This window comes from Stegastes partitus, unplaced genomic scaffold, assembly GCF_000690725.1.
Source record: "Stegastes partitus isolate 25-593 unplaced genomic scaffold, Stegastes_partitus-1.0.2 Scaffold115, whole genome shotgun sequence".
NCBI lineage: Eukaryota > Metazoa > Chordata > Actinopteri > Pomacentridae > Stegastes > Stegastes partitus.
Window position 1 is genome coordinate 280,262 of NW_007577846.1, and position 23,063 is coordinate 303,324.

A 23,063-nucleotide genomic window follows, 5' to 3' on the forward strand; every position below is an offset into this window, starting at 1 on the left:
TACCATGTTCAGGTGACGGTGGACGGCCGGATCATCAGCCTGAACCTGTGGGACACGGCGGGTCAGGAGGAGTACGACCGGCTGAGGACGCTGTCCTACCCGCAGACCAACGTCTTCGTCATCTGCTTCTCCATCTCAAGCCCCGCCTCCTACGAGAACGTCAAACACAAGTGGCACCCAGAGGTCAGAGGTCAACATCTGGCCACCACCAGAGCCTTCTGTCCAAATCCTCCACTCATTCACTGCTCCCTGTCTAGAAGTACTATCCAGTAATAGTGAACACAGTGACGTATATTTAGCGTACTCGAGTCTCTGCGCTATTAATTACTGCTGTCGCTCTATTAAAACAGATAAGTGCCAGTTATGGTGGCGAACCAAACGGTATTTTCATGATAAATATATATTACACTGACCATATTTTCCAAAATTAATCGATCCATCCATTATCAATACACCATTAATCCTCACTAGGGTCACGGGGGGCTGGAGTCTATCCCAGCTGACTTCAGGTGAAGGCAGGTTCACCTGGACAGGTCACCAGTCTATCACATGACAGGGTTCCAAAATTAATAAATGACTAAAATTTTTATTTTTGTGTGTGTTGTGATACACCACTCTGTTTCCATTAAACAGAACAATACAAATTATTGTGTTTCATTTTTACATTTTTGCAGTGTAAGTCACGGGTGTGTCTCGTGCCTGTTGTCATTTTGACAAGCGACACATATAGAAAAGATATATTCTATAGAGCATACGTGGTAACACTTTAAAAGATGTCTGACCACTGTGAAATACGTTTTAACGCTCTAAAATATGTCTTTATTCTCTAAAATATCCTTTAAAGAACGCCTTTACACTCCAAAAAACATCTTAACGCTTTAAAAGAGGTCTTAACGTTCGAATATACGCCTTAGCGCTTAAAAATACGTCTTACTGCTCTAAAAGACATCTTAACGCTAAAATACATGTTAACGCTGCAAAACAAGTCATCATAAAGTCATATGTCTTATAAAATCTCATAGTATTGTATGTTGCAAAAAATGTCACAGAATATTATGTCGTAATGGTATGTTGTGAAAAATGTTTTATAAAATGTCGTAGAAGAGTATACCAGGAAAAAACATGAAAATCTCATCGTATCAGATGTTGTGGAAAATGTTATTCACAGCATCGTCCTCTGCTTTTCAGAATAAAAGTGACAGAAACACGATTTACCATTTGGGCTTCCGCTGAAAACACACAAAAAAAGAGAAATCATTTCGGTCTCATTTTTGTGTTTTTACGTTCTTAAAGTCTTTTCCCCTCCATTTCCTGACACCAGGTGTTCCACCACTGTCCCGGCGTTCCCATCCTCCTGGTCGGCACGAAGAGCGACCTCCGGAGCGACGGCGAGACTCAGAGGAAGCTGAAGGAGCAGAACCAGACGCCCGTCACCCACCAGCAGGGCGTCGCTCTCGCCCGCCAGATCCAAGCCGTGCGCTACCTGGAGTGCTCGGCCCTCAACCAGGACGGCATAAAGGACGTGTTCATCGAAGCCGTGAGGGCCTTCCTCAACCCGCAGCCCACCGTCAGCAAGAGGCCCTGCGTCCTGCTGTAGGACTGCCGAGAGACTGGTCGGAGAATTCTCGTTAAACATGCGTCTTTTTTTTTTTTTTTTAATGTTTGGTTAGATTTTTATCTTGTAATTAAAAGATGGAAGATTTGAATCGAGGAGGAGCTGAAAACTTGTCAACTGTTCATCTTACAGGAAGTCCGCAACAGGATGAGCAGGATGCCTTCGTGACTGCAGGTCTGACTTCAGATCAATGATTTGCAGATAATCTTTCCAACTTCCCAAACCTGCACGGAAATTAAATTAAAACCAGAAACAGCCTCTGCTAAACAAAGTCTTCGCCGTGAAAGGTCGTACCTGAACACTGAGATGGTTTTTCTTCCAAGTTCAAGTTCAGTTCGCCGTCAGATTTTACAAAGATTTCTGCAGATTGAAGTGCTGATTTGTTGCTCTTCCCACTTTTCTTCTTATCGCTGAAACACCACATCGTTCCATCTCAAACCATCGCTTTTTGTTTCAATCATTTCCTGACTCACCTGAAATTTTTATAGAACTAAAATATTTCTAAAGATAGCTGTAAAATTTTACGCCGATTTCTTTTTTTAAATTTACAGTCAACCCACATTCAGCCGTTTTTATTTTTGTTGTTGTTTTGAGGCTGTTTAAACAACAATATCTCAGCAACTATTAGAGGTAATGGCCTGATGTTTTATTGGTATTTCGCATAATGTTATTGTTTCAGAATCTGCAATAATAGACAAGTAGATGAAATAATCCTTGATTATGGGTGAGTTTAAATGTAAAAAAAACAATGACGCTGTCACACAAAGCCTCATCTTTGAGCTCAAGTTAACAAAAAAACTGACAATGCAGACGTCAGCTAGTGATATATTCTGAACCAGGTGTAGCTGCGCGTTACAATAATACAAAACAAAACATATAGAATAGTTTTACCTGTTTTTACCGAAGAAAACCAACGGCATTATGGGAAATTACACTGAAAATTTCAGGCTTTTATCTTTCATTGTTCCTGAGATATTGTGGTTCAAATGTACCTTCAAATTTCAAAAAAACGAGCTGAAGGTTGGTTGACATTTGAAAAATAATCTGTCTCACAAAGTATTTGATATATCAATCCGAAATTTAAGAAATATCTTTAGAAAAATCCAACATTTACGGTCGAAACGTTTCAAGCAGATCAGAGATGCAATAACCCAAATCATTTTTTACCTCTCTTACTTTTACTTCTAGAAAAACCAGGCTGATCACATCCTGTCACACAAAGAAAAACTGCCTGAGAATCTGTTTGTAAGTTTCCTTCAGTGTCACAGTGATCTGGTGATAGCTGTTCGTACACGATACTGAGAATTTTGCTTAACTGCACAGAGAGCGTTTACATGTACAGGTTCAGCAGCTTTCAGACATCAAATGCTGCTCCTGAAGCTCATGAAACCCTTTAAAATGCACTGAAAGTAGGTAGAGAGAGTTAAAACTAGCTAACTCTTTCTAGAAATTCAAGTCTTAAACTCAACACAACAAGATCATTTTCTTAAAATCAGAGACAAATCAACGGGAAGAGGCTTCGAGACACTGAAAGTTTGAACTTTTCGATTCAAAACGAGAGTTTCGAGAGAGAGACAAAAAAATCTGAATTAAAATCAGGATTCTGAGTTTAAACTTTGAATTTAAAGTTGGGATTCAGAGAAAAATGTGAGAATTCTCAGTTTTCAGATTCTGACTTTAAATTGGATTTCTGAGAAAAATGCCAGAATTCTGAACTCCAGCTGTTTTTTCCACAACATTCTGATTTTAAATGTAGAATTCTGACTTAATACTCAAAATTCTACATTTAAAATCAGAACGTTGTGAACTGAATTTAAAATGACAATCCTGAGATAAAAGATTTCTGAGTTTGAAGTCAGAATGCTGAGTTTAAATTAGAATTTTTAAGGTAAAAAAAAAAAAAATTCTGAATTCTGAGTTTAAAATCAGAATTTGTGGGAAATTCTTAAATTAAAACTGGAATTCAGAGAAATGAGAATTTCTAAGTTTAAATTGGAATCCTGAGGAAAAATGTCACAACTCTGAGTTTAAAATTTTTAGTTTTCTGAACTGTTTTTAAAAAAATAATAATTAAAAGTCATGTAAACAATTTAATTTCATTGCATCCCCAGACTGCAAATTCCTGTTCTGCATTTCATCTATAAAATAAAGTAATAAGAAGTCAGTTTTGTTTTTTTCTTTTAAAAAAAAGGAAACGCCATCTTTAATGAGCTCAGTTTGGTCATTGAGGAGAAATCAAAAAGAAGAAGAAGTCTTAAACATTGACTTTGCAAATGTTTGATAAAAAAAGAATCCAAAGATGTTCGTGCGGAGTTTGGTTGAGAAAGCCTGAATGTAAACAGAAACTTTGTCAAAAGTTGTGAAGTGAGACGAGTACAAACATCCAGTGGCTTCATCCAGACAAAATGTTTGTGATCACCTGGAGCTGAACTTCCCCAACACAAAAGATCAACAGCTGCAATAAAAAACACGCGTCTGGTTCTTTGATAGGTACAAAGCTGAAGATACCAACAACAACTTCAGCAGGAAACATTGGTGTTAACTGCCAGCATGAGGAAAACTGGATCTTATCTGAAATAAAATGTGGTGAACCAGGCGTCTGTGGAGATTTTCAGTCAACCAGGTTGTTGTAATCCTTCGTGCAAGACAGCTGGACTGTTTTTGGATGGAACAGGCCTCTCTAAACAGACAAGGAGGTCTTCGATATCACTCCTCAGGTACTTATAATGCAGTCCTGACATCCCTCCACAGTGACAGTTTCAGAGTGTCCGGTCTCCAACAGGCCATTAGCCACAACTTTGGGGGAAAAATAAACCTCTGGGACTCCCCGCCAGTCAGTTAGAACTGAAGGAGCTTCTTGGATGACGCTGAAACACATTCAAGAGCCAAAAAGACAAGTCCAGCAGCCTGAAGCACTTAGAATTACTCGCTCCTCACACTTCACAACTCCACAGGGTTTGTGCCGTTAGCCGCGCTGCTAGCAAAGCTAATCGTCTGAAGCCTGTGCAGCTCCTCCATTTCCAAACATGATTGAAAAGGTGATTGTTTTTGGATCTAATTTACTGTATTTTTATTTAAATGTGACATTACATTTAAAACATGTTTCATACAGTACATCTGCCTGCTGTGGTTCATTCCAACTTCTTCGTCTTCAACTAGCAGCGGCGCTTTGAGCTAATTGCTAATGCAAGGATGCACCGTGAATTAATCCTGGATTTTGAAGCTGATTTAACTACCAGACGAGCCAAAACAAGCAAAAAAAAAAAGCCACTGCGAATACCTTCAATGTTGTCAGATGAGTCGTTGTTGTGGATCAACGCCTGCGATAATTACCTGAATACAAAGTCCATAAATAAAGAGCAAAGTTTCGACACCTTGTTGCCTCGTTTTAAGAATTAGATCTAAACTTTCTTTACAAATTATCAAGTTTCAAACAGCTTTAATTTATAACTGCTCATTCCTTATGTGACGCTACACAAATCTGAGGTTTTCTTTTACTAGTATTAAATGTGTGTCATCCATTGTGACTTTACTGTTTGAAAACTTTGCTTTAATATGTATTACAGTCAGGCTGTATATTAAATAATTTTCTGTCGCATATAACATTTGCTTCAGTTCCAACCAACCTTAACCAAGTTTCCGTCCAAATGAAGCTCGAATTTTAAGCAAATTTACCGAAAACATCACTTAATGCTGTGAGTGTGAACACTGCAGAAGAAGATGGTTTGGAGACACTTAAACGGAGAAAAAGGAAGTGGAGAACTTGTTGGAAATATGAAATTTCTGGGGAAGTTCCACACAGCTGATGGTTTCCTCTATTTCTTTTCCGGTATTTTGAGATTTTTGTTTGCACCAATTGAAAACAGGTGGACACTAACGCCACAAAGCTAGCTGAGTAAACGGCATTTGTTAATATCATTTTGAGAGAACTTCTACTCTTTAAGTTCCCCAAATGCCAACTTTCAACCAGCAAAACAGGTGTAACACTGGACTTGAGCTGAGTGTGCCTCTGTTCTCACCGTGACAAGCTGTTTTGTTGTTCAGGTGAATGAAGTTGGGGAAGTAAGTTTAATAAATGACCTGCACACAAAACAACTTCCCCAAACAATGAAAGGACTCTTGTGGCGTCAGATAATAAAATAATCAAATCACAAACACACCTGAGGGCACGTTCGCACGAGATCTAACCATTACACAGAGTCTTTTTCAGTCAGATCAGAAGTCAAATCCCCCAAAACGCCTCTAAAGCCTCTAAAGATGAATAAATCCAACAAAACCCTTCGCAATCAACCAATAACCAGTAACCAAGACTCAGGACGTATCCTCTGACTGTTTGAATTGTTGCGATTTACTTGTTATTACTTGTTTCGGCCGAGTAGTTTGAGCAGGTGAACATGTCAGGACACTAAGGATGAAGCTCCTTGTTCTGGAGGCAGAAGAGGCTTCATCTTCAGGATGTCATTAGTTCTGATGTTCATCACAATAAACTTCCAGGAACGCAGTTAGAAACCAGAGAAAAACTCTGCCTGCTCTCAAGTTTCCTTTATATGACAGTGATCTAGTGACAGTCGCCTGTACTTCCCTGATACGCTGCAAACAGGAGCTGCTCACCAACAGCTCGGCTGCACGTCCCAGTTCTTTTCATCATCAGTTAATCTGCCGATTGTTGTCTCAATCTTTAAAATGTAAAGGAAGCAAAGGAACTGGTATGTTCCCCACAATCCCAAACTAAAACGAATTTTCTTTACTGTCACATATGAAGAGGGTTGTATTTGAGGTAACCACTAGATACGGCGTTTGCCATTTTAAAGATTCACCAGAAACCAAACCATCAGCACCATCCCATCCATCCATTATCTATACACCACTTAATCCTCATTAGGGTCGCGGGGGGGCTGGAGTCTATCCCAGCCGACTTAGGGTGAAGGCAGGGGACACCCTGGACAGGTCGGCAGTCTACCACAGGGCTACACTTAGAGACAGACAACCAAGCACACTCACATTCACACCTACGGACAATTTAGAATCACCAATTAACCTCAACATGTTTTTCTGCACAGGGAGAACATGTAAACTCCACGCAGAAAGATTCCGGTGCCCCAACCGGGACGCGAACCAGCAACCTTCTTGCTGCGAGGCAACAGTGCTACCAACTGCGCCACCCTGCAGCCCCCATCAGCACCAGTTGCTGTAAAAAATAAATCACTAAATATGCACTCCTCGGCACAAAATGACCACAAAGCAACTCAAAACAACCACAAACAGGTGCAAAATAAGACGCAAAATGATCACAGAGACACAAAAAAAGCACAAAATTAACACAAAAAGATGCAAAAGGGCCTCAAAGTGACAAAACAACCATAGAGAGGCATGAAGGCCAAAACGAGAGTAAAAAACACAAAACACTGTGTAAAACAATCACAAAGAGACGAAAATGGCTACAATGACACACAAAACAATCACAAACAGACAAAGGATGACAAAAACGATGCAAAACAATCACAAAGAAGTGCAAAACGAGACAATAACAACTACAAAGATTTGCAAAAACAGAATAAAAATCTGTGCTTCGAGCAGCCATGACTGACTCAGCTGTGGCCAACAGGTAAAAACTGTCAGGTGAACTGCAGGCAGTGTTTTCACAAAGCAAACGAGGAGGAAGACAAGTAAATAAAACCAACTGGATCAATAACATAAACGTATATGAAGGAGCAAGTTGTTGGAGGATGCATTCAGCACGGTGAAACATCTCGAACATCGAGAGAATATAATGTCTATTGCATGTGGAGCCTCTATTTCATTTTTTAAGTGTTTGTGCACTTGTTGGACATGTTGACTCGAGTCAGGTTCATTTGAAAATAATAATAACAATAATAAGCATTCTGTGGTATACTGCACAGAACACATTTCTGAGTTTTGAGAATTGCAGTAACCAAAAAGAGGCAACAGAGAGAAAAAAAAGGTGACAGACTGATTTAACCAATGTTAAAGTTTGAGGAGAACCGGGGAGCTGAGCGTTTAGCTGTAAAGATGACGGGATCACAGACTGTCGTGTCGACTCGAGGCGTCGGTTTGAGGGTTAGAGAAGCCGTCTGTGTAGTTTGTGTGACCGAGCTGTTTCAGGATGTCGCGTTTTCCTCCCGAGCGTCTCCTCTGAGGCCGGGGGTCAGTTCCTCTTCCTGCCCCTCGTCTTCAAACGAAGCCTCTCTTAGACTTAAAGCTGCCCATCGATCAGTGAGACACATGATCTCACGGTAAAATCTTTTTCGGAGTGAACTCATCATCCTCCTGACGTTGAGGGATTGCGGACAGAATCTGTCAGAGTTTGTGGCTCAATAAAGGTTTCACACCATCAAAACAAAACAAAGCGAGCGGAAGAGGAGCAGTGTGCCTTCTGGTTTGAGAACGTTTTATCAGTCAGCTGTGAGGATGCTGGAGGTGACTCACGTCCAACAAACTGGTGACGTCAGTATTAAACCTCCTGACTCTCCAGTGCTCCCAGTAAAAGTGAAGTCCAGTTGCTTTCTACTGAAGCTCCATGGATTCCTATGACCTGAATGACTGAGAATCGATAATCCCAGTATGTTGTGTTAAACCTGGAGGCAAACAGCTACCCAGCCTTCACATGGTTCCAGCTATAACTCTGCCTATAATCAGTACTGTTATTTATTACATGTTGATGTTACTCCTCCTGTGCAGCAGCACCCCCTGGTGTGTGGAGGCCAGCATCTACACTTTGTTTCCCTGTGAAACCAGTGTCTCAGAATTGCTAGCAGCTTACGAGCTATAAATACAGCACCCAACAGGAGTACATGCCTCTGCACTGTAGCTTCAATGTCAAATGGTTCTCAGTCATATCACCTTACAGTAATCAGATTACGTCGCAGCTGAACAGCAGGGCATTTGCTGTGATGTCAAATTAAACACTACACTCTAAAAGGAAATTCTTTTATACAGTAATGTTTAAAAAACTGTAAAAGCTATGAAAATAATAGCAGATATCTGTAAAATCATTATATTTTTAGCTGATTTAAATACAGTAAAACTGTTTCACACATTGTAAAACAACAAAGTGGTATTTCTATTTCTATTCCTCGTTTCTTATTATCTGTAATTTAATACTTCAACAGTTCTTCTATGGAAACTGTGCTTTGGATGGAATTCTGCAGACTGGAAGTCGTCTTATCAGCCAGTATTTTGGTTTATGCACAGACATTCATGTCATCTTCCAACACCTTTTGCAGCCCAAATCATCGCACTGTGACCTCCGTGCTTCACTGTCAGGTCTATACATTCACTGTGGTCCTCCTGCTCAGGTTCATGCCAAACATGCTGGACCTCATCTGAGCCCAGATAATGTACTTCCAACACCAGACTTCCTTTCATGCTCTATAGCAAAGTTTCATCTTGCTGTTTCGTGCTGAAGAGCTTGGAAGGGTTTTCGTTTCTTAAACTCCATGAGGCTGATGTTATTTAGTGTTCTTCACACCATCTGAGCTCCACAGAAACTCTGATTTCTATTGATAACTCCTGTGCCAAATCTGATGTAGCTGCTCTTCATGATTGTTCGATTGTGAAAGTCGTTCACTGTCTGTGGAGTCATTTCAGGAGGACGGCCGCTGCAGCCCTGATGAGTGCTACTATGGCTCCTTCTATACCTCTTGATTACAGCCGCAACTGTGTTTCACAGATTTTCAGTTGCTCACTGATCTTCCTGTACACTTTCACAGCTTTGTGAAGTCCCATAATCAGATATTTCAGCTTCATTATCTACATTACTGGAGCCATGATGTAGATAGACACAGTCCATAGGTCCAAAACGGAGACTTTTCTGCTGTTTACATTTTTTTTTTGGAACCAGGTTCATGCAGCTAGACTGACTAGAAATCACAGGTGTGCTGATTTTTGTTGCACCAAGTTTTTACTTTTGAGCCTGTATTTTCAATATAATCTTCGTAAAGTATGGTTCATAAGAAGAAATACTCCGCCGTTCAACTGCCAAGTAGTACAATTAGTGAGAGGTGATACGATCTAGAATCATCTCACATTTTAGCATTTCTCAGGAACAGCTGTTCACGAAGCTCATTTCACTGTCAAACCACATCTATTGAACACACCTGTGCAGCAGCAGACGCTGAGCTACTGTCCTGCCGAGTGGGCGGGGTCTAATACCTGCTGATGATGTGAACCTGGTCCTCAGTGTTTACTAGCCTAAAGGTGGTGGCGTCCAAAGTCTCTTTATTTTGGTGTTGTCATGTAAACAGCTCAGTTTAACAATGCAGTGTTCATTTCCAAAGGGCTGACCTGCTGTGTAGTGGACAATATTCAAATATAATAAACCTCCTGGTCGTTTACATTTACATACCAGCATCCTCTTTTGGAGTCACAATTTAAATAAATGAAACAGCAATTTTCCAGCGATGTCTAAACTAGAATGGAAAAGGCAAGTATCAAATGCTCTTTTCATTCTTATTTTTAACACGGTTACAATATGTGCACATTTAAAATGCTGTTGTGAAAATACATTTTCACACTCAAACTATCATTTCAATGAAGTCTTCTGTTGGTTTTACAGCAGCAGTGAGATCGAAACGTGGTTCAGTGGCGTACAGGTGTGTGACGCAGGTATTCCATCAACATAAACTACTTTAAATAACAGATGCTGCTGGATTTGGGTAAGATCAGACTGAATAGAATAGAACTTTATTGATCCCTTTGGTGGAAACCTCAGGGAAATTTCTGATCATTACCATTCTGTCATATCAGAATGGAAATTTAAAATCAATGACATATACTCATATCATATCTAAGTCCTATATTTACTCGAGATGTAAAGCAAAACAAATGTACCCGAAACCAAAGAAAATCCAAGAAAGTTAAACTGCTTGTTCCGTTGTTGGGTTACAAGCTTCTGAAGCATCTTTGGCTAATGTGGCTATGGTTAGCCTAGCCACCGGAGGCTAACCAGCTGGTCTAATCAATAACCGAGCATCAGAGCCATCCAACCAAATGTACAACATTTATACTTTACAGGAATTCTTATAATGAACATGGTAGTTTCTTGCAGACCAACGAAATGTACCATGTATTGGGTTAGATGACTGTAACCCTCAAAGTTACCTTGAGAAGTGTCGTAAACTAGCTAACAGTTACTTTACATGAACCGTCTGAAACTTCAGTCTGAAAGGCGGGTTGTCTTTTAGAAAGGAAATCACCAAAATGTTACCAGTTGTGAACCAGAAACTGTAAAAACTAAAAGAACTGTCAGATTTTAACTTTCCCTGTTAGGTTCGGTTGGGAAGCCAAACCAAATCTAAGCTTAAAATTGGTACATTTCACAAAACATATTTATTCTAAATGTCTCATTATAAATTCTCAAAAAAAACTGTTTGCACAAAACAGATTTCGTAAAAAAACAAAAAAATTCTGAGCTCTTCAGCACAACTGAGAAGTCACAACTGACTCTGCTGTGACCAACAGCCAAGTAATAAAAATTCAGATAGTTTTCAGGTAAGCTTTCAGGAAAATAAAACAAACATTGCTCCAAAATGGTACACAGAGTTGTCCAAAGCTGCACATTTAGCACGGTGAAACATCTTTATAGAGTTGATGTGCAGAGTTGTGTGAACTGTCGAGTTTTAAGAGGCTGTAAAACTGTAAATAGTTTTTCTTCTTCTTCTTTTTCATGATTTGTGGCACTGCAACTGTCATACCCTTTGTACTTGGTTGAGCTGCTTCCATAGAAGAGTTAAAAAGGAAAAAAAAAAAAAAAAACAAGCTCACAATCAAGAAAAATATGGCATGAGCATAAAATGTCCAGAAACTGAGTTCAGGAGATGGTGGAGGAGATGGTGGAGGAGATGGTGGAACGTGATGGTGGAGGAAGAAAGAGTGAGGACAAGAGGCTGGGGAGGGAAGATGGGGGAGGCAGATGGAAGTTGGAGAAAGAGGGAGAGACTTGTTCAGAAGAACCAGCACCTTCTCCTCCTCTTTTTTTCCTCTTTTTCTTTTTGTTCCTTCTCTTTCTGTTCTTGTTTTTCTTTCAGCTCCCTCTGTTTCTTCTCTTTCTTTTCCTTCTTTTTCTTTTCTTTCAGTTCTTTGACCTTTTGTTTCTCCCCCTCTGACAGCCTCTTGAAAAGTCTCCATTTAGATTTTTTGACCAGGAGATCTTGGAGCTCCTGGTTGTCCAGCTCCAGGACTGTCCTCTCCTCCTCCACCACCAGAATTTTTATGTCCAGCTCCACCATTTGCTCTCTGAGGTTTGCACTGTCTGCTTCCTGGAGTTCATTGCTCTTTTCCTCCGTTCGCTGGGTTTCTTCACGGAGGGCCAACAGTTCCTCTTTCTCCTCTTTTGCCTTCTCGTCACTGGACAGCAGGCGACTCTCCAGACAGCTGACTGATGCTTCTCCAGCTGTGACTTGTTCAATCAGTTCTGTCTTTTCCTCCTGGAGGTCTTTCACCTGCTGTTCCAGGACTGTCCTCTCCTCCTCCACCACACTAGATGTTTCATCTCCAGCTCCACCATTTGCTCTCGGAGGTGAGCAATGTCTGCCTCCAGGAGGTTGTTTTTCTCCTGGAGCTCTTGGATCTTTTCCTCCTTTTGTCTGATTTCCTCACGGAGAGCCAACAGTTGTCTTTTCTCCTCCTCTCCCTTCTCCTTGCTGGACTTCAGGCGACTCTGCAGACAGCTGATCGTGGCTTCTCCAGCGCTGACTTTCTCAACCAGCTCTGTCTTTATCGCTTGGAGGTCTGTCACTTGCCGCTCCAGGACTTCAATTTTGTCTTTTAGTTTAAAGTTCATGTCCTGGTAGACAAACATGGTCTGCTCGGCCTGAGAGGGGCCTCTCCACCGGGTGTTATCTCCTCCACGGTAAGGAGTGCCACGAAACCCTCCTCTGGGCCTTGAGTTGCCACGTTGTGCCACTATTGCAGAAAAGAAGGATACTACAGGAACAAAACAGTTGATGGTTAACACTGCTACTGATACAGTGGTGGTCTGTGCTACACTAAACCTGTGTAGAGGGTCTTACTTTTCTGCAGAAGCTGGTTACCAAGAAGCCGTGAGTGGTCTCAAAGTGCTGCTCTGGTCTCGTGCAGGTCGATAACTGTGAGAGTTTTGTCTCTGTGACCAGAATTTGTCCCCTCAGAGGTTCCGGCACATGACATCATGTTCTCAACTCAGTTCTGGAACTCTTGTTGGTGGCCAACTTCATCAGAGGCACATTTAGAAGTGTCTCTAACATGCAAATGAATGCTGGCAAAATGGCCACCGTAAATTTACCAGAATTAAAGAGTTCAACTTGAACTTTCCAGAAAGTAAGTGAAACAACTCTGTTGATGCTACACACTAGTGTGTCACAAATTTTGCTCCTCTAGAGTGAAAAAATAGCTGCGATGAAGTGGTAGCGGCTGGTGTTTACATTACACACTGACCTTTGGTTGTATTTAATCCAAGGCGCTGTGTTTTTGTGGTGCTTGGGTGGACACAACCTAACACATCAGCTCGAGTTATTGATTAGATCGCCATGACAACTAATATGAAATGACTTTACGATCAGATTTTTTTTTTTTTTTACAAGCATGTAAACCAACGACAGGTGGAAGAACAGGTTGTGCACTAGTTAGTGGTTCGATCCCCGACGCTGACCACCAAGTTGGTCCTGATGGCAGGTGAGCACATCACATGGCACTTGTAAATGTGTAAAAGTGCTATTTAAGTGCAGTGCAGAGCATTTAACAACTAAATAAACAGCAACAACACATACTCTTATTTTACGCATCATTATTGTACTACATTACTCATAAAGATAGAAATCAAAGATATATTTATACATTTAATATCAGGATTGTTCTACAGTAAGTACACATGACAGTAATCATGAATCCAATGAGTCTGTTTCACGTTATTTTACAGAAATCTGCGCATCTTGCTGCTATTTTTTGACCATTTGATAAGTAAAACAGTTTTTTACACTCGAGTAAATGAAACCCCATGAAATAAGTGTTTAAAAAATTTTATTTATATTTTTATCTTCAGTTCTTGTCGTGTCGGTGTTGGTGATTTTCCTTTGGTGTCAGCTAAAGCCTTTTTGTAGGGCATCAAAAATTCTTCTATGTAGGAAAAACCCAGACGACGTAAAACTTTCCATGAAGTGACAGTCTGATCTCCTGCCACGAGTCACTCAGTTTGTGTCGGCGGGATCTTAGCAACACGTCATCCAATGCCGAGGAGCCATCAGCCATGTTTCCATCACTCCCGTTATACGTGTGCTCTGACTACGAGGTTGAAGGTCGAAAGTGTTGTTGGAATGATTGAGTATAGCTTCAGTCGCACCTACTAAAAGCATCAGTCAGTTCTTAAGCTGTTCATGGGGGGCAACAGCCACCTTTACGTGTCCACAAAAGTCATTAAAAAATTCCGCTCAGTATCGTTTGTCCTCCGGCGGCGTGGCCACGATCACCTCTTTGCTCCCAAAGTCCCAGAAGGCCGTCATGTGGAAGGCCATGTTGGAGAAGACCACCAGGTACTCAAAGAAGGCAAACAGGGTATAGACTGTAGAAAAACAGGGTGGGAGGGTGGGACCGAGGGTAAAGACAGAGACAGCGTGTGAATAAGTGAAGAAGAACAGTGTTCCTGCAGGTTCGCCAGCGTCTACCAAGAGTTCTGGGGATTTAGGCTAAGCAGGCAGAGCAGAAGGACCAATGTTGCACACTCTAAAGACGTACAAATGTTGAAATGATTGAAATCTGACAATCCGTTCAAGAGTCGTATTGATTTGGCCACAAACACCAAAAATGTAACTCAGCAACAAGCTGTTTATCAGCTAAACTGGACTGGAAACTCTTGACATTTCAAAAGTTCAACATAGTGAGACAGCAAAGATCTCTATTTAGAAACTGAATTGATTTACTGCAGTAAATAGAAACTGCACAACACCTGGCGCTTTCATCTGTGGCCTCGATATGGACATGCGAGCCAAATTTGGTTCAAATCGATGAAGCAACAAGAGTTGTAGCAATTTAAACAGTTTTGGCCGGGTATGTTAGCCTATCATGGAGCAACAATACATGCTATCTCATATGGACAATGTGCAGTGCGCCCTAAACACAGTATGTACAGAGTCTGGTGAGGATTGGATGGAATTTGTTGGACATGGAGTCAAAATTATGTTTGAGAAAAATTCAAAAAGGCAGGAAATGACAAAATGATGACACAAATGGGCGCATTGTCTTTGGCATGATGCACCGAATCCATAAACAACAGTGTTTGTCTGTGACTCATGGCTGCTGAGATATTAGCAGGGACATTTTGGGATATTAGCTGAGCCGTATCTCACCACATGGTGGCGCTTACAACTTCTGGATATGTGAAGAACTGCTTTATAGGCAAGGTGTCCTCAACAGGTTTGACACATTAGGTTTGGAAACATGTTTCTATCTGCAAGCATTTAGGGGGCGTAGCGGAACAAAAGGGTATAAATGACTGAAAATATACTAATGAATACGCGGCAGAACAATCATGGTGTTGATCAGGACCAACCTCCAGCTTCACAGTGATTGTTGTGGCGTCTGAAGAAGTAGGCGGCGGCCAAACAGCAGCTGACGTTGAACACGAAGAGACGCAGCTTCCAGCGATAAGACGTGATTTCCTGAGACAGAAGAAAATAAAACGAATCAGGTTTCACAACTATTTTTCCAACTAGTCCAATACAGACACAGTGGATATTTTACAAGCACCGGGCAACTAAAGCAGTTTATTTTCTCCTTGTTGTACAAGTGCTGTGTGACTTTGGTAGTAGCTTCGATTTCTAGTTAAATACAGCAGAATTCACAGCACGGTGACGGTGACGGGGAGTTTGTTCGATGGCGTCAGCTATAAAAACAAAAACAAATGTAATCAGCAGTTTAGCGGAGCAGAGCAGCAGCTTGGAAAGACTGTATGCTTAAGTAGCCACATTTCAGTCTCTGTTTCATACTTGTTCCGCTTTTCTGATAACAGAAACAATAAAATATGTAAATGAGAGCAGCTTTGTTGGGAATTGGGCTGGAAACTGAAATGCAGTACACTATGACTCTTTAATGTTTTTTTTTTTTATAATTGTGTTTGCTTGCTTTTCTTACTGTCACTGCTGCTGTGACATTTCAAATGTCCCCTTGTGGGACTAATAAAGGATATTCTATTTGTCTTCTTTCCGTTTCCTTATTTCAGATTTGTCTTAAAAGACATTCTCAATGCTACTTAAAGGATAATTCCACCTAACTTTAACTTGTATTTGCACTAAATGTAGCTCTTCTGTCAATGCATCTTTTTCTTCTTTGCTGTTTTTTATAAGTTTTTTTTTAAAAAAGATATCAGTTTATTATAACAGCTGTTTTTCTTCGTTATCACTGAACAATCGTTGCGTTACGTTGCCAGTCGTTCTTGGTTCCATTGAAGAGTTCAATTTAAATGTAAACGTTTCCAAAGACCCACGGTTTAGAGAGTAGGGAAGTACTTACGACAAGAAACCACACAGAAGGCACTTTACAGCCGTTAGCTTCCATCCTGCTCTCTGTGCTCTTATACACCGTATTTAATACAGTAATTCCGTTTGCATTTACGTATTTTACCGTTTCTGCTGTCAGACAACAGAACCGGTATTAAACAGCGACTGAAACGTGGCTCAGTAAGGCGACATGTCAACCAGAAGTCACTTTCACGCTGCTGCTCTGCTCTAAAATAGTATAAATGTAATTATAACTTTGACGTTTCGTCTCACAAACTCACCATCCATGAGTCAGTGACGTGAACCCACCGAAGTCAAAGGGCAATGGCACGCATAGGAGAAAATAAGTTGTTTTGCTTTTCACTTTGTTAAGGGGTTTAAAAGAAACTTGGATTTACCTTGGAGTTACTCTACTGACTTAAATAATAGGCCTTCTTCTTATTTATTTTCTTCATGGTAGAGTTTCCACTTCGACGCTACAGTTTTGAATGTGTCCCTCTGTACGTTCTGTACCGAGCTGCATTTGACAGCGACATACAGTTTGTCAAAATAAAAAGAACCTAAATGAAAAGGTAATTTGGCATTTTAAGAGGAAAGCTGGGCCACACTTTGATTAAACGCACATAAACTGGAGCAGGATTGACTTTAAGCAGAAATTAACTAGATATTTTGTTAAATATTAAAATAACAGTCAGCTGAGGTTTTCTGGAAGTTCAGCGGTCACGTCATGCAGGCTGCAGTTTGAAGGGACTGACGGACAAATGGACGGAATCGATACCGATCTTGTTTCCTCTGAACTCAAACTCGCTGGGATTCTGAGCAGAGCTCTGCTTAAACTGCTGCAGCTAAGACTAAAACAGGGAAGCACCAGAATAGTGTCGAGTCAGACGTTAAATTTGGAACTTGTTTGTCTATTTGCTGCTCGGCTGGGAACCACACGTCAACTTCCTGCTCTGTTCCGGAGATCATTTCAGACCCAACGGTTTTAATAACCTGCCGATCACAAAACCAAAATGGATCCTGATCTGGACTTCCTCTTTCTTTTAAATCTTATTCATAGTCACACTTCACTCTGTGCGGCAAACAGACTCAACTTCATGACATGACATGTTCTCAAGGACCTCCCAAAGGTTCTTTTTTTTTTTAAATCCTAAAACCTTGAAGATGTTTGTCTATTTTTCTTGGGCTCTACATCTCTACAAAAACCCTTAAAATCCTCAAGAACGTCCTGGTCACTTGAGGCACCACCACAAATTCACCAAGAGCCCATAAAAACTCACATGAGCACTAAAAGAACTTGTTAATGGATCCCCAAAGTAAGAAGAACCATTCCAAGAACCATTTCAACCACCACTCCTCTGGGTTCACAAAAACCTGCCTTAAAAAACCAGCACAACTCTTAAAGAAACTCAGTGAAACACTGCACGAACCAAAAAAAAAAAAAATACTCAAAAGATTATTCAGTTCTCTGAAAGGACCACAAAGGCACCCACAGCACACCAGAAACCCCACATGAATATCCTGAACTATCAATTAAACCTCCTCAAAATCCTTTAAAACCTCTGTGGGGACACAATTAAGCTCTTTCAAGGACTCCGGCAACCTCTGAAAACATTTGTCAAGCCTTTCTCAGACCCTACGATGGCCTCAAGAACTCGATGATCACATCAAGGGCTACAAAATGTCCTTCAGGACCCCAAAAGACTTCTATGATCGCAACTAGAACCATTTCAAGCACCACAGATACTCTTCTAGGTCCACTAGAACCTCAATAAAGGCACCAAAATCCCTCAGAGACAACCAAACTTGCTAAAGGAATTCCTAGAACCACTGCACCAACTAAAAGAACCTACCAAATAATAGTTAAATCCTCATAAAATTACCACTTTTGCAGCACATCAGTACCCCAACAAACATTCTTTGAAGAAAACATCCTAAAATGTCGATTAAACTTCCCCAAAAACTTTTAGAACCTCTATGGAGACACAACAAAGACCCCGAGAGCCTATAAAAAAAAGATCTAGAGAGCCTTTCTCACCCTACAACATCCTCAAGAACTTGACAGTCACATCAGGGGCTATAAAAATCTATTTCAGGATCCCTTAAGACGTCTATGATCGCAACTAGAACCATTTCAAGCACCACAGATACTCCTCTAGGTCCACTAGAACCTCAAAAGGGCACCCAATACCCTCAGGAATCACTGACCCGCTTAAAGGAATTCCTTTAATCACTGCACGGCTCAAGAGAACCTCTTAAAACATCCTTAAATCTTCCTCAAGACTGAAACTGATACCAAAAACCCCTTAAAGGAACCCTGAAAAAGTTTTCAAGCATCTTTGTAAACATTAGGGACCCCGAATAGAACCCTCAACAATCCTTGAAACTCTTCAAGGACAACTGTACCACATACAAAACCTCCAAATGCCCCCAGAAGCTCCCTGTTTGATTCAGTGTTTGGTAGCGTTACATCTGGCTTTGTGATAATGTGGTGGATTTTTAGTGCAGTAGCGCCCCCTGCAGGTGACAACTGTTTAATTTGTTTTGGGGGTTTTTTCATCTTACTTTTGATTATACTTAATTATCTATTTAAATCGGACTTATGTTTTATACAATTTCACACACATAAGATAGCTGAAAAGACCATTTGTGCAGAAAAATTATCCAAAGAAGATTCTATCGGTCAAAATGTTGCTGACTAAACACTTTACAGCTGTGTGCCTTTTATATATATTTTATGTGGATGTGTGAGTTATTTAACAAATTATTAACAAATAAACCTATTGAACATCAGACAAATTACGGGGGTGTGTTTACCTCTGGGTTCACGTAGTGTCTCTTGATCACGTACCACAGTCTGCATGTAATGAGCATGTGCAGCAGCGAGCTCCCTATGAACACGATGAAACCGTTTTTATGAAGACCTGCGGAGACAGACAGTCCCGTCATCACCTTTTTCACACTGAGTTAAATCTTCTGCTCATCTTCCTCGGCAGTAGCTGTTAGCTTAGCATAAAGACTGGAAACTGAGGGAAACAGCTAGCCTGGCTCTGCCCAAAGCTCCACAAAATCCCCTGATTAACACGTTACATCTGGTTTGTTTGATTTGCCAAATGTCCCACTGACAGAAATCCGATTACATCTCCTCTGACGTGTTAAATCCTGACTGGAAGCTGAGCTTAGCTGGTCCCAGAGCTTCGTACTCACTGTAAGTTTCAGTGGACGACACGTATGTGAGCAGCAGCAGGCCGGTGTTTTCGGCGAGGCTGCAGAGGAGAGCCAGCCCACTCAGCAGCAGCTCCGGCAGCCTCTTAGCGAAGCGGCTTCGGTAGAAGGTGAAATAGGCGGCGGTCACCAGAAAACGCGGCGCAGAGTGCAGGCCGATGCAGCAGCGCCAGATGTAGCGCTCCGGGACGCGGCTGATAGCGGCGCTGATGGACGGGAGGTAGTTTGACACCTGGTGGAAACAAATAGAACAGCTCTGAGCATTGTCTTACCGACAGGACGCAGCATTTTAACTGTAACAGACAATCAGACACTGCTGCATGTTGTGTTATTGTCCCCAGTAAATGCTAAAAATGTTGTGAATTTTCTCGTTTTCTTTGCCATTAAGTTTGTTAACGTTACAACCTGACAATGAGACACAAATGACTTACAGATCGGTGAAACTAGAAACAAGCTGAATGGCATTTTTATCCATCCATCCATCCATTTTCTATACACCGCTTAATCCTCACTAGGGTCGCGGGGGGGCTGGAGTCTATCCCAGCCGACTTAGGGCGAAGGCAGGGGACACCCTGGACAGGTCACCAGTCTATCACAGGGCTACACTTAGAGACAGACAACCAAGCACACTCACATTCACACCTACGGACAATTTAGAGTCACCAATTAACCTCAACATGTTTTTGGACTGTGTGGGAGGAACCCGGAGAACCCGGAGAGAACCCACGCTGCACGGGGAGAACATGGAGACTCCACGCAGAAAGATTCCGGTGCCCCCACCGGGACGCGAACCGGCAACCATCTTGCTGCAAGGCAACAGTGCTACCAACTGCGCCACCTTGCAGCCCGGCATTTTTATCAAAATCCTATTTTACAAAGCAAAATAACTGGGTCATTCCACCTCAAATCATCATCACAGTTTTACAGCTACTTCTGCTCAACCATTTTTGATCTGACAGAAACTTTTATATCAATAAAATATTGATATTAATAGACATTTGTGAAACCTGGTACCTGTTGATCGACTTTCTTAGTTATATTCTAAGAACCATTTTGAAAGTACAGAACTTTGCTCTATTTAGTTCAGTTTTTCTTGCAATATTTTAGTCTTTGTGGTACAATATGTCACACCTGCTCAATCAGTTAATGAAGGTCAACCCAAATAACAGTTTTTCTCATTTGTGTAACCATGTATTTCATAACAAACAATAATTCTACATATTTTGTTTTGTATAATTGGAGCATGCAGCATATCTGGTTCAGATATCACCAGGTGACTTCTTCATTATAAATTGTCTTGTTACATGCTCAAAGATCTTGGAAAGTATTTGATATATCAAGCAGAAATTTCACAGAGGCCATTTTAAATATACATTGTTTGAAATTTAAAAGAAGCTTCCAGCAAATCAGAGATGGTCTAGCAGAAGGCCCCTGATGATTTGAGATGGAAGAGCATACCTGCGTTCAGACAAACAAATTTCCTGTTCACTTGTCTGCATTTGGACGTCTACACCAGTATTTACCTGGCAGTGTGTGTATGTCGCATCCTCAAAGTGGTACAACAGGGAGATGAAGAGGCAGCCGATGAAGCCGACCAGAGGGAGCAGAACCGTCCCCACGGCGAAGTCGGTGAACGGCAGCCGGATGAGGGGCCTGTCCCGGTCCAGGCTGCTGTACGGCCCCTGGAGCATCCTGAACAAACGAAAAATTTTCCTCAAGATCATGTGTAGGTGATGTGTAGTTAGAGAGTCACCTAATCCCCAATAACCTTATGGAGTTGTGGTTGCTGAACTATAGAGCAATTTCAAGGACTCAGGAGTCGACCACAAACCAGCGCTCATCTCTGCCACAATGCCAGTTAACTTAAAATTTCAAGAGTTATCAATGAAGTTTCGCACGCTGCAATGTAGAGCAGATCATAAGACGCAAAAGACATCTATAAACCACCATTAAGAACTGCTACAATGCCTAACAACCTCATATTTCAAGAATAATCAGTGGACTTTTGTGCGCTAAACTACAGAGCAGTTCAAGGGACTCAGAAGTCATCCATACGCCAGCATCAATCTTTGCTAAAATAACAGTTAACCTCAAATTTTAAGGCATGATTAATAGTTTTGTGTGAACTGTATTAGCTGTAAAGAGGCAGGAGTCATTTATCAGCAAGATTAATCCTTGATGCAATGTCAGTTTCATTTTCAAGAATTGCCAGTGAAGTTTTGTGTGCTGAACCATGCAGGGAAGACGACCCAGCTGTCATCTATAAACCAGCATTAAGCACTGCCATAACTCTGATTAAATTTAAACCATCAAAAATTACTAACATAGCTTTGTGTGCTGGGTCTATGCCAAACTGGGGAGCAGTTCAAAAGACTCAGGAGTCATCTGTACGCCATTTTCATAGCTGCTACAATGGCAGATCACTTTAAATTTTAAGAATTATCAATGGAGTTTTGCATAGTGAAATGGAAAGCAGATCATATGACCCACAAGGCATCTACAAACCACCATCAAGATCTGCTACAATGCCCATTAACTTAAAATTTCAAGAATAATCTGTGGACTTTTGCGTTTTGTGCAAGAATTATCAATAGAGCTAGGTTTACTGAATTGTAGATGAGCTCCCAAGATGCAGGAGTGACCTGTGAACCAGTACTCATTTTTACTGCAATGTCAGTTATCTTAAAATTGCAAGAATTATCAATGGAGTTTGGTATACCGAACTGAAGATGAGCTGACAACACTCAGGACTGACCTATAAGCCAGTATTCATTTCTGCTACAATGCCAGTTAACTTAAAACTACAAGAACTGTCAATGGAGTTCTGTATAGGGTACTGGAGAGCAGGTAACACGACTCAGAAGTCACCTGTAAGCCAGCATTTCGCTTCATCACAGTGACAATTAACTTAAATTTCTAGGAATTATCAATGGCTTTTTGTTTGCTGTACTGTGGGGCAGTTAATGAGACTCAGGGGTGATCTATAAGCCAGAATTTATCGTTACTACAAGACCAATTACCTGTAAAATTTCAAGACTTGTCATTGGAGTTCTGTGTGCTGATAGATAGATAGATAGATACCCTTGTTTAATCAGAGGAAGACCAATTACCTGTAAAATTTCAAGACTTGTCATTGGAGTTCTGTGTGCTGGTCTGTCCCGTTTGAACACGTATCTAAATACCTGTCCAGGTGACACCTGCAGGTCTCCGCTGTACCTGCCGTCACTCTCCAGGTTGCTAACAGTTAGCCTTAAGCAGCAGCAGCAGGTATATGTGGTTCAGACGCTCACCTTCACAGTTGCCCTGCCAGGCTGGACCGGCTGCTCCGATTCGCTGCCATTTAACCACCTTTAACTTGTGTTTAGCTCCCGGAGCTAATCCTGTTAGCTCAGCTTCGCGTCGGTAGCAGCATAGCGCGGTTAGCTAACGTTAGCGGCGAACTTACTCCAACACGAAGCGCGGCTTTAAATCTGTAGAACAGTTTGTCAGCTCGTTGTGAAACTTCTCTAAAGTTTTGGTGGCCTGTTTAAAGCCACGGACACCGTTTACAGTTCGTTTTTCAGGTTAGTTTAGCGACTTTTCAAAGGACGGGGCTGCGGCTCTTCGCTCCGAGTCACCGGCGTCATGTTAGCTTATTTCGGCTAACAGCTTCCGGTCACATCCTTCAGCATAAAAGCCCCGAATTAGTGTTTTCCGTCTGTTCCTTTTTAGATTATATTTGTAATTGGACTAATAAT

General features: G+C 41.2%; 2 protein-coding genes across 5 annotated transcripts; one reads left to right on the top strand and one right to left on the bottom strand.

Annotated features, from left to right (window-relative positions):
- Positions 1-6: 6 nt before the first annotated feature.
- Positions 7-2,193, top strand: rhogb (ras homolog family member Gb; the record flags this gene model as incomplete). Its single annotated transcript, XM_008278083.1, has 2 exons — positions 7-183; positions 1,322-2,193. Coding segments are annotated over 2 exons (453 nt in total), but the record flags the coding sequence as incomplete, so codon positions are not given.
- Positions 2,194-13,436: 11,243 nt separating this feature from the next.
- pgap2 (post-GPI attachment to proteins 2) lies at positions 13,437-22,961 on the bottom strand. 4 transcript variants are annotated; one of them, XM_008278086.1, is made up of 6 exons: positions 22,772-22,961; positions 20,850-21,018; positions 19,309-19,558; positions 18,919-19,025; positions 15,156-15,264; positions 13,437-14,168 (listed from the first exon to the last, which is right to left on the bottom strand). In XM_008278086.1, exons 2-6 carry the CDS (start codon positions 21,015-21,017, stop codon positions 14,038-14,040), a joined length of 765 nt encoding a protein of 254 aa, XP_008276308.1. In that variant the 5' UTR covers position 21,018; positions 22,772-22,961; the 3' UTR covers positions 13,437-14,037. The 4 variants fall into 4 exon arrangements, with proteins under 4 accessions (XP_008276308.1, XP_008276306.1, XP_008276307.1 ...); XM_008278084.1 differs by having other exon boundaries at positions 22,617-22,961; XM_008278085.1 differs by having other exon boundaries at positions 22,437-22,961.
- Positions 22,962-23,063: the final 102 nt, after the last annotated feature.

What these genes read in the sequence shown, in the direction of transcription:
- pgap2 (XM_008278086.1), bottom strand. Translation starts at nt 21,017, where the DNA reads ATGCTCCAGGGGCCGTACAGCAGCCTGGACCGGGACAGGCCCCTCATC. An exon ending in GTCGTCCACTGAAACTTACA is followed by an intron (nt 19,026 to 19,308) that starts GTGAGTACGAAG and finishes CTGTCTCCGCAG; the next exon opens with GTCTTCATAAAAACGGTTTC. An exon ending in GACACTACGTGAACCCAGAG is followed by an intron (nt 15,265 to 18,918) that starts GTAAACACACCC and finishes CTTCTGTCTCAG; the next exon opens with GAAATCACGTCTTATCGCTG.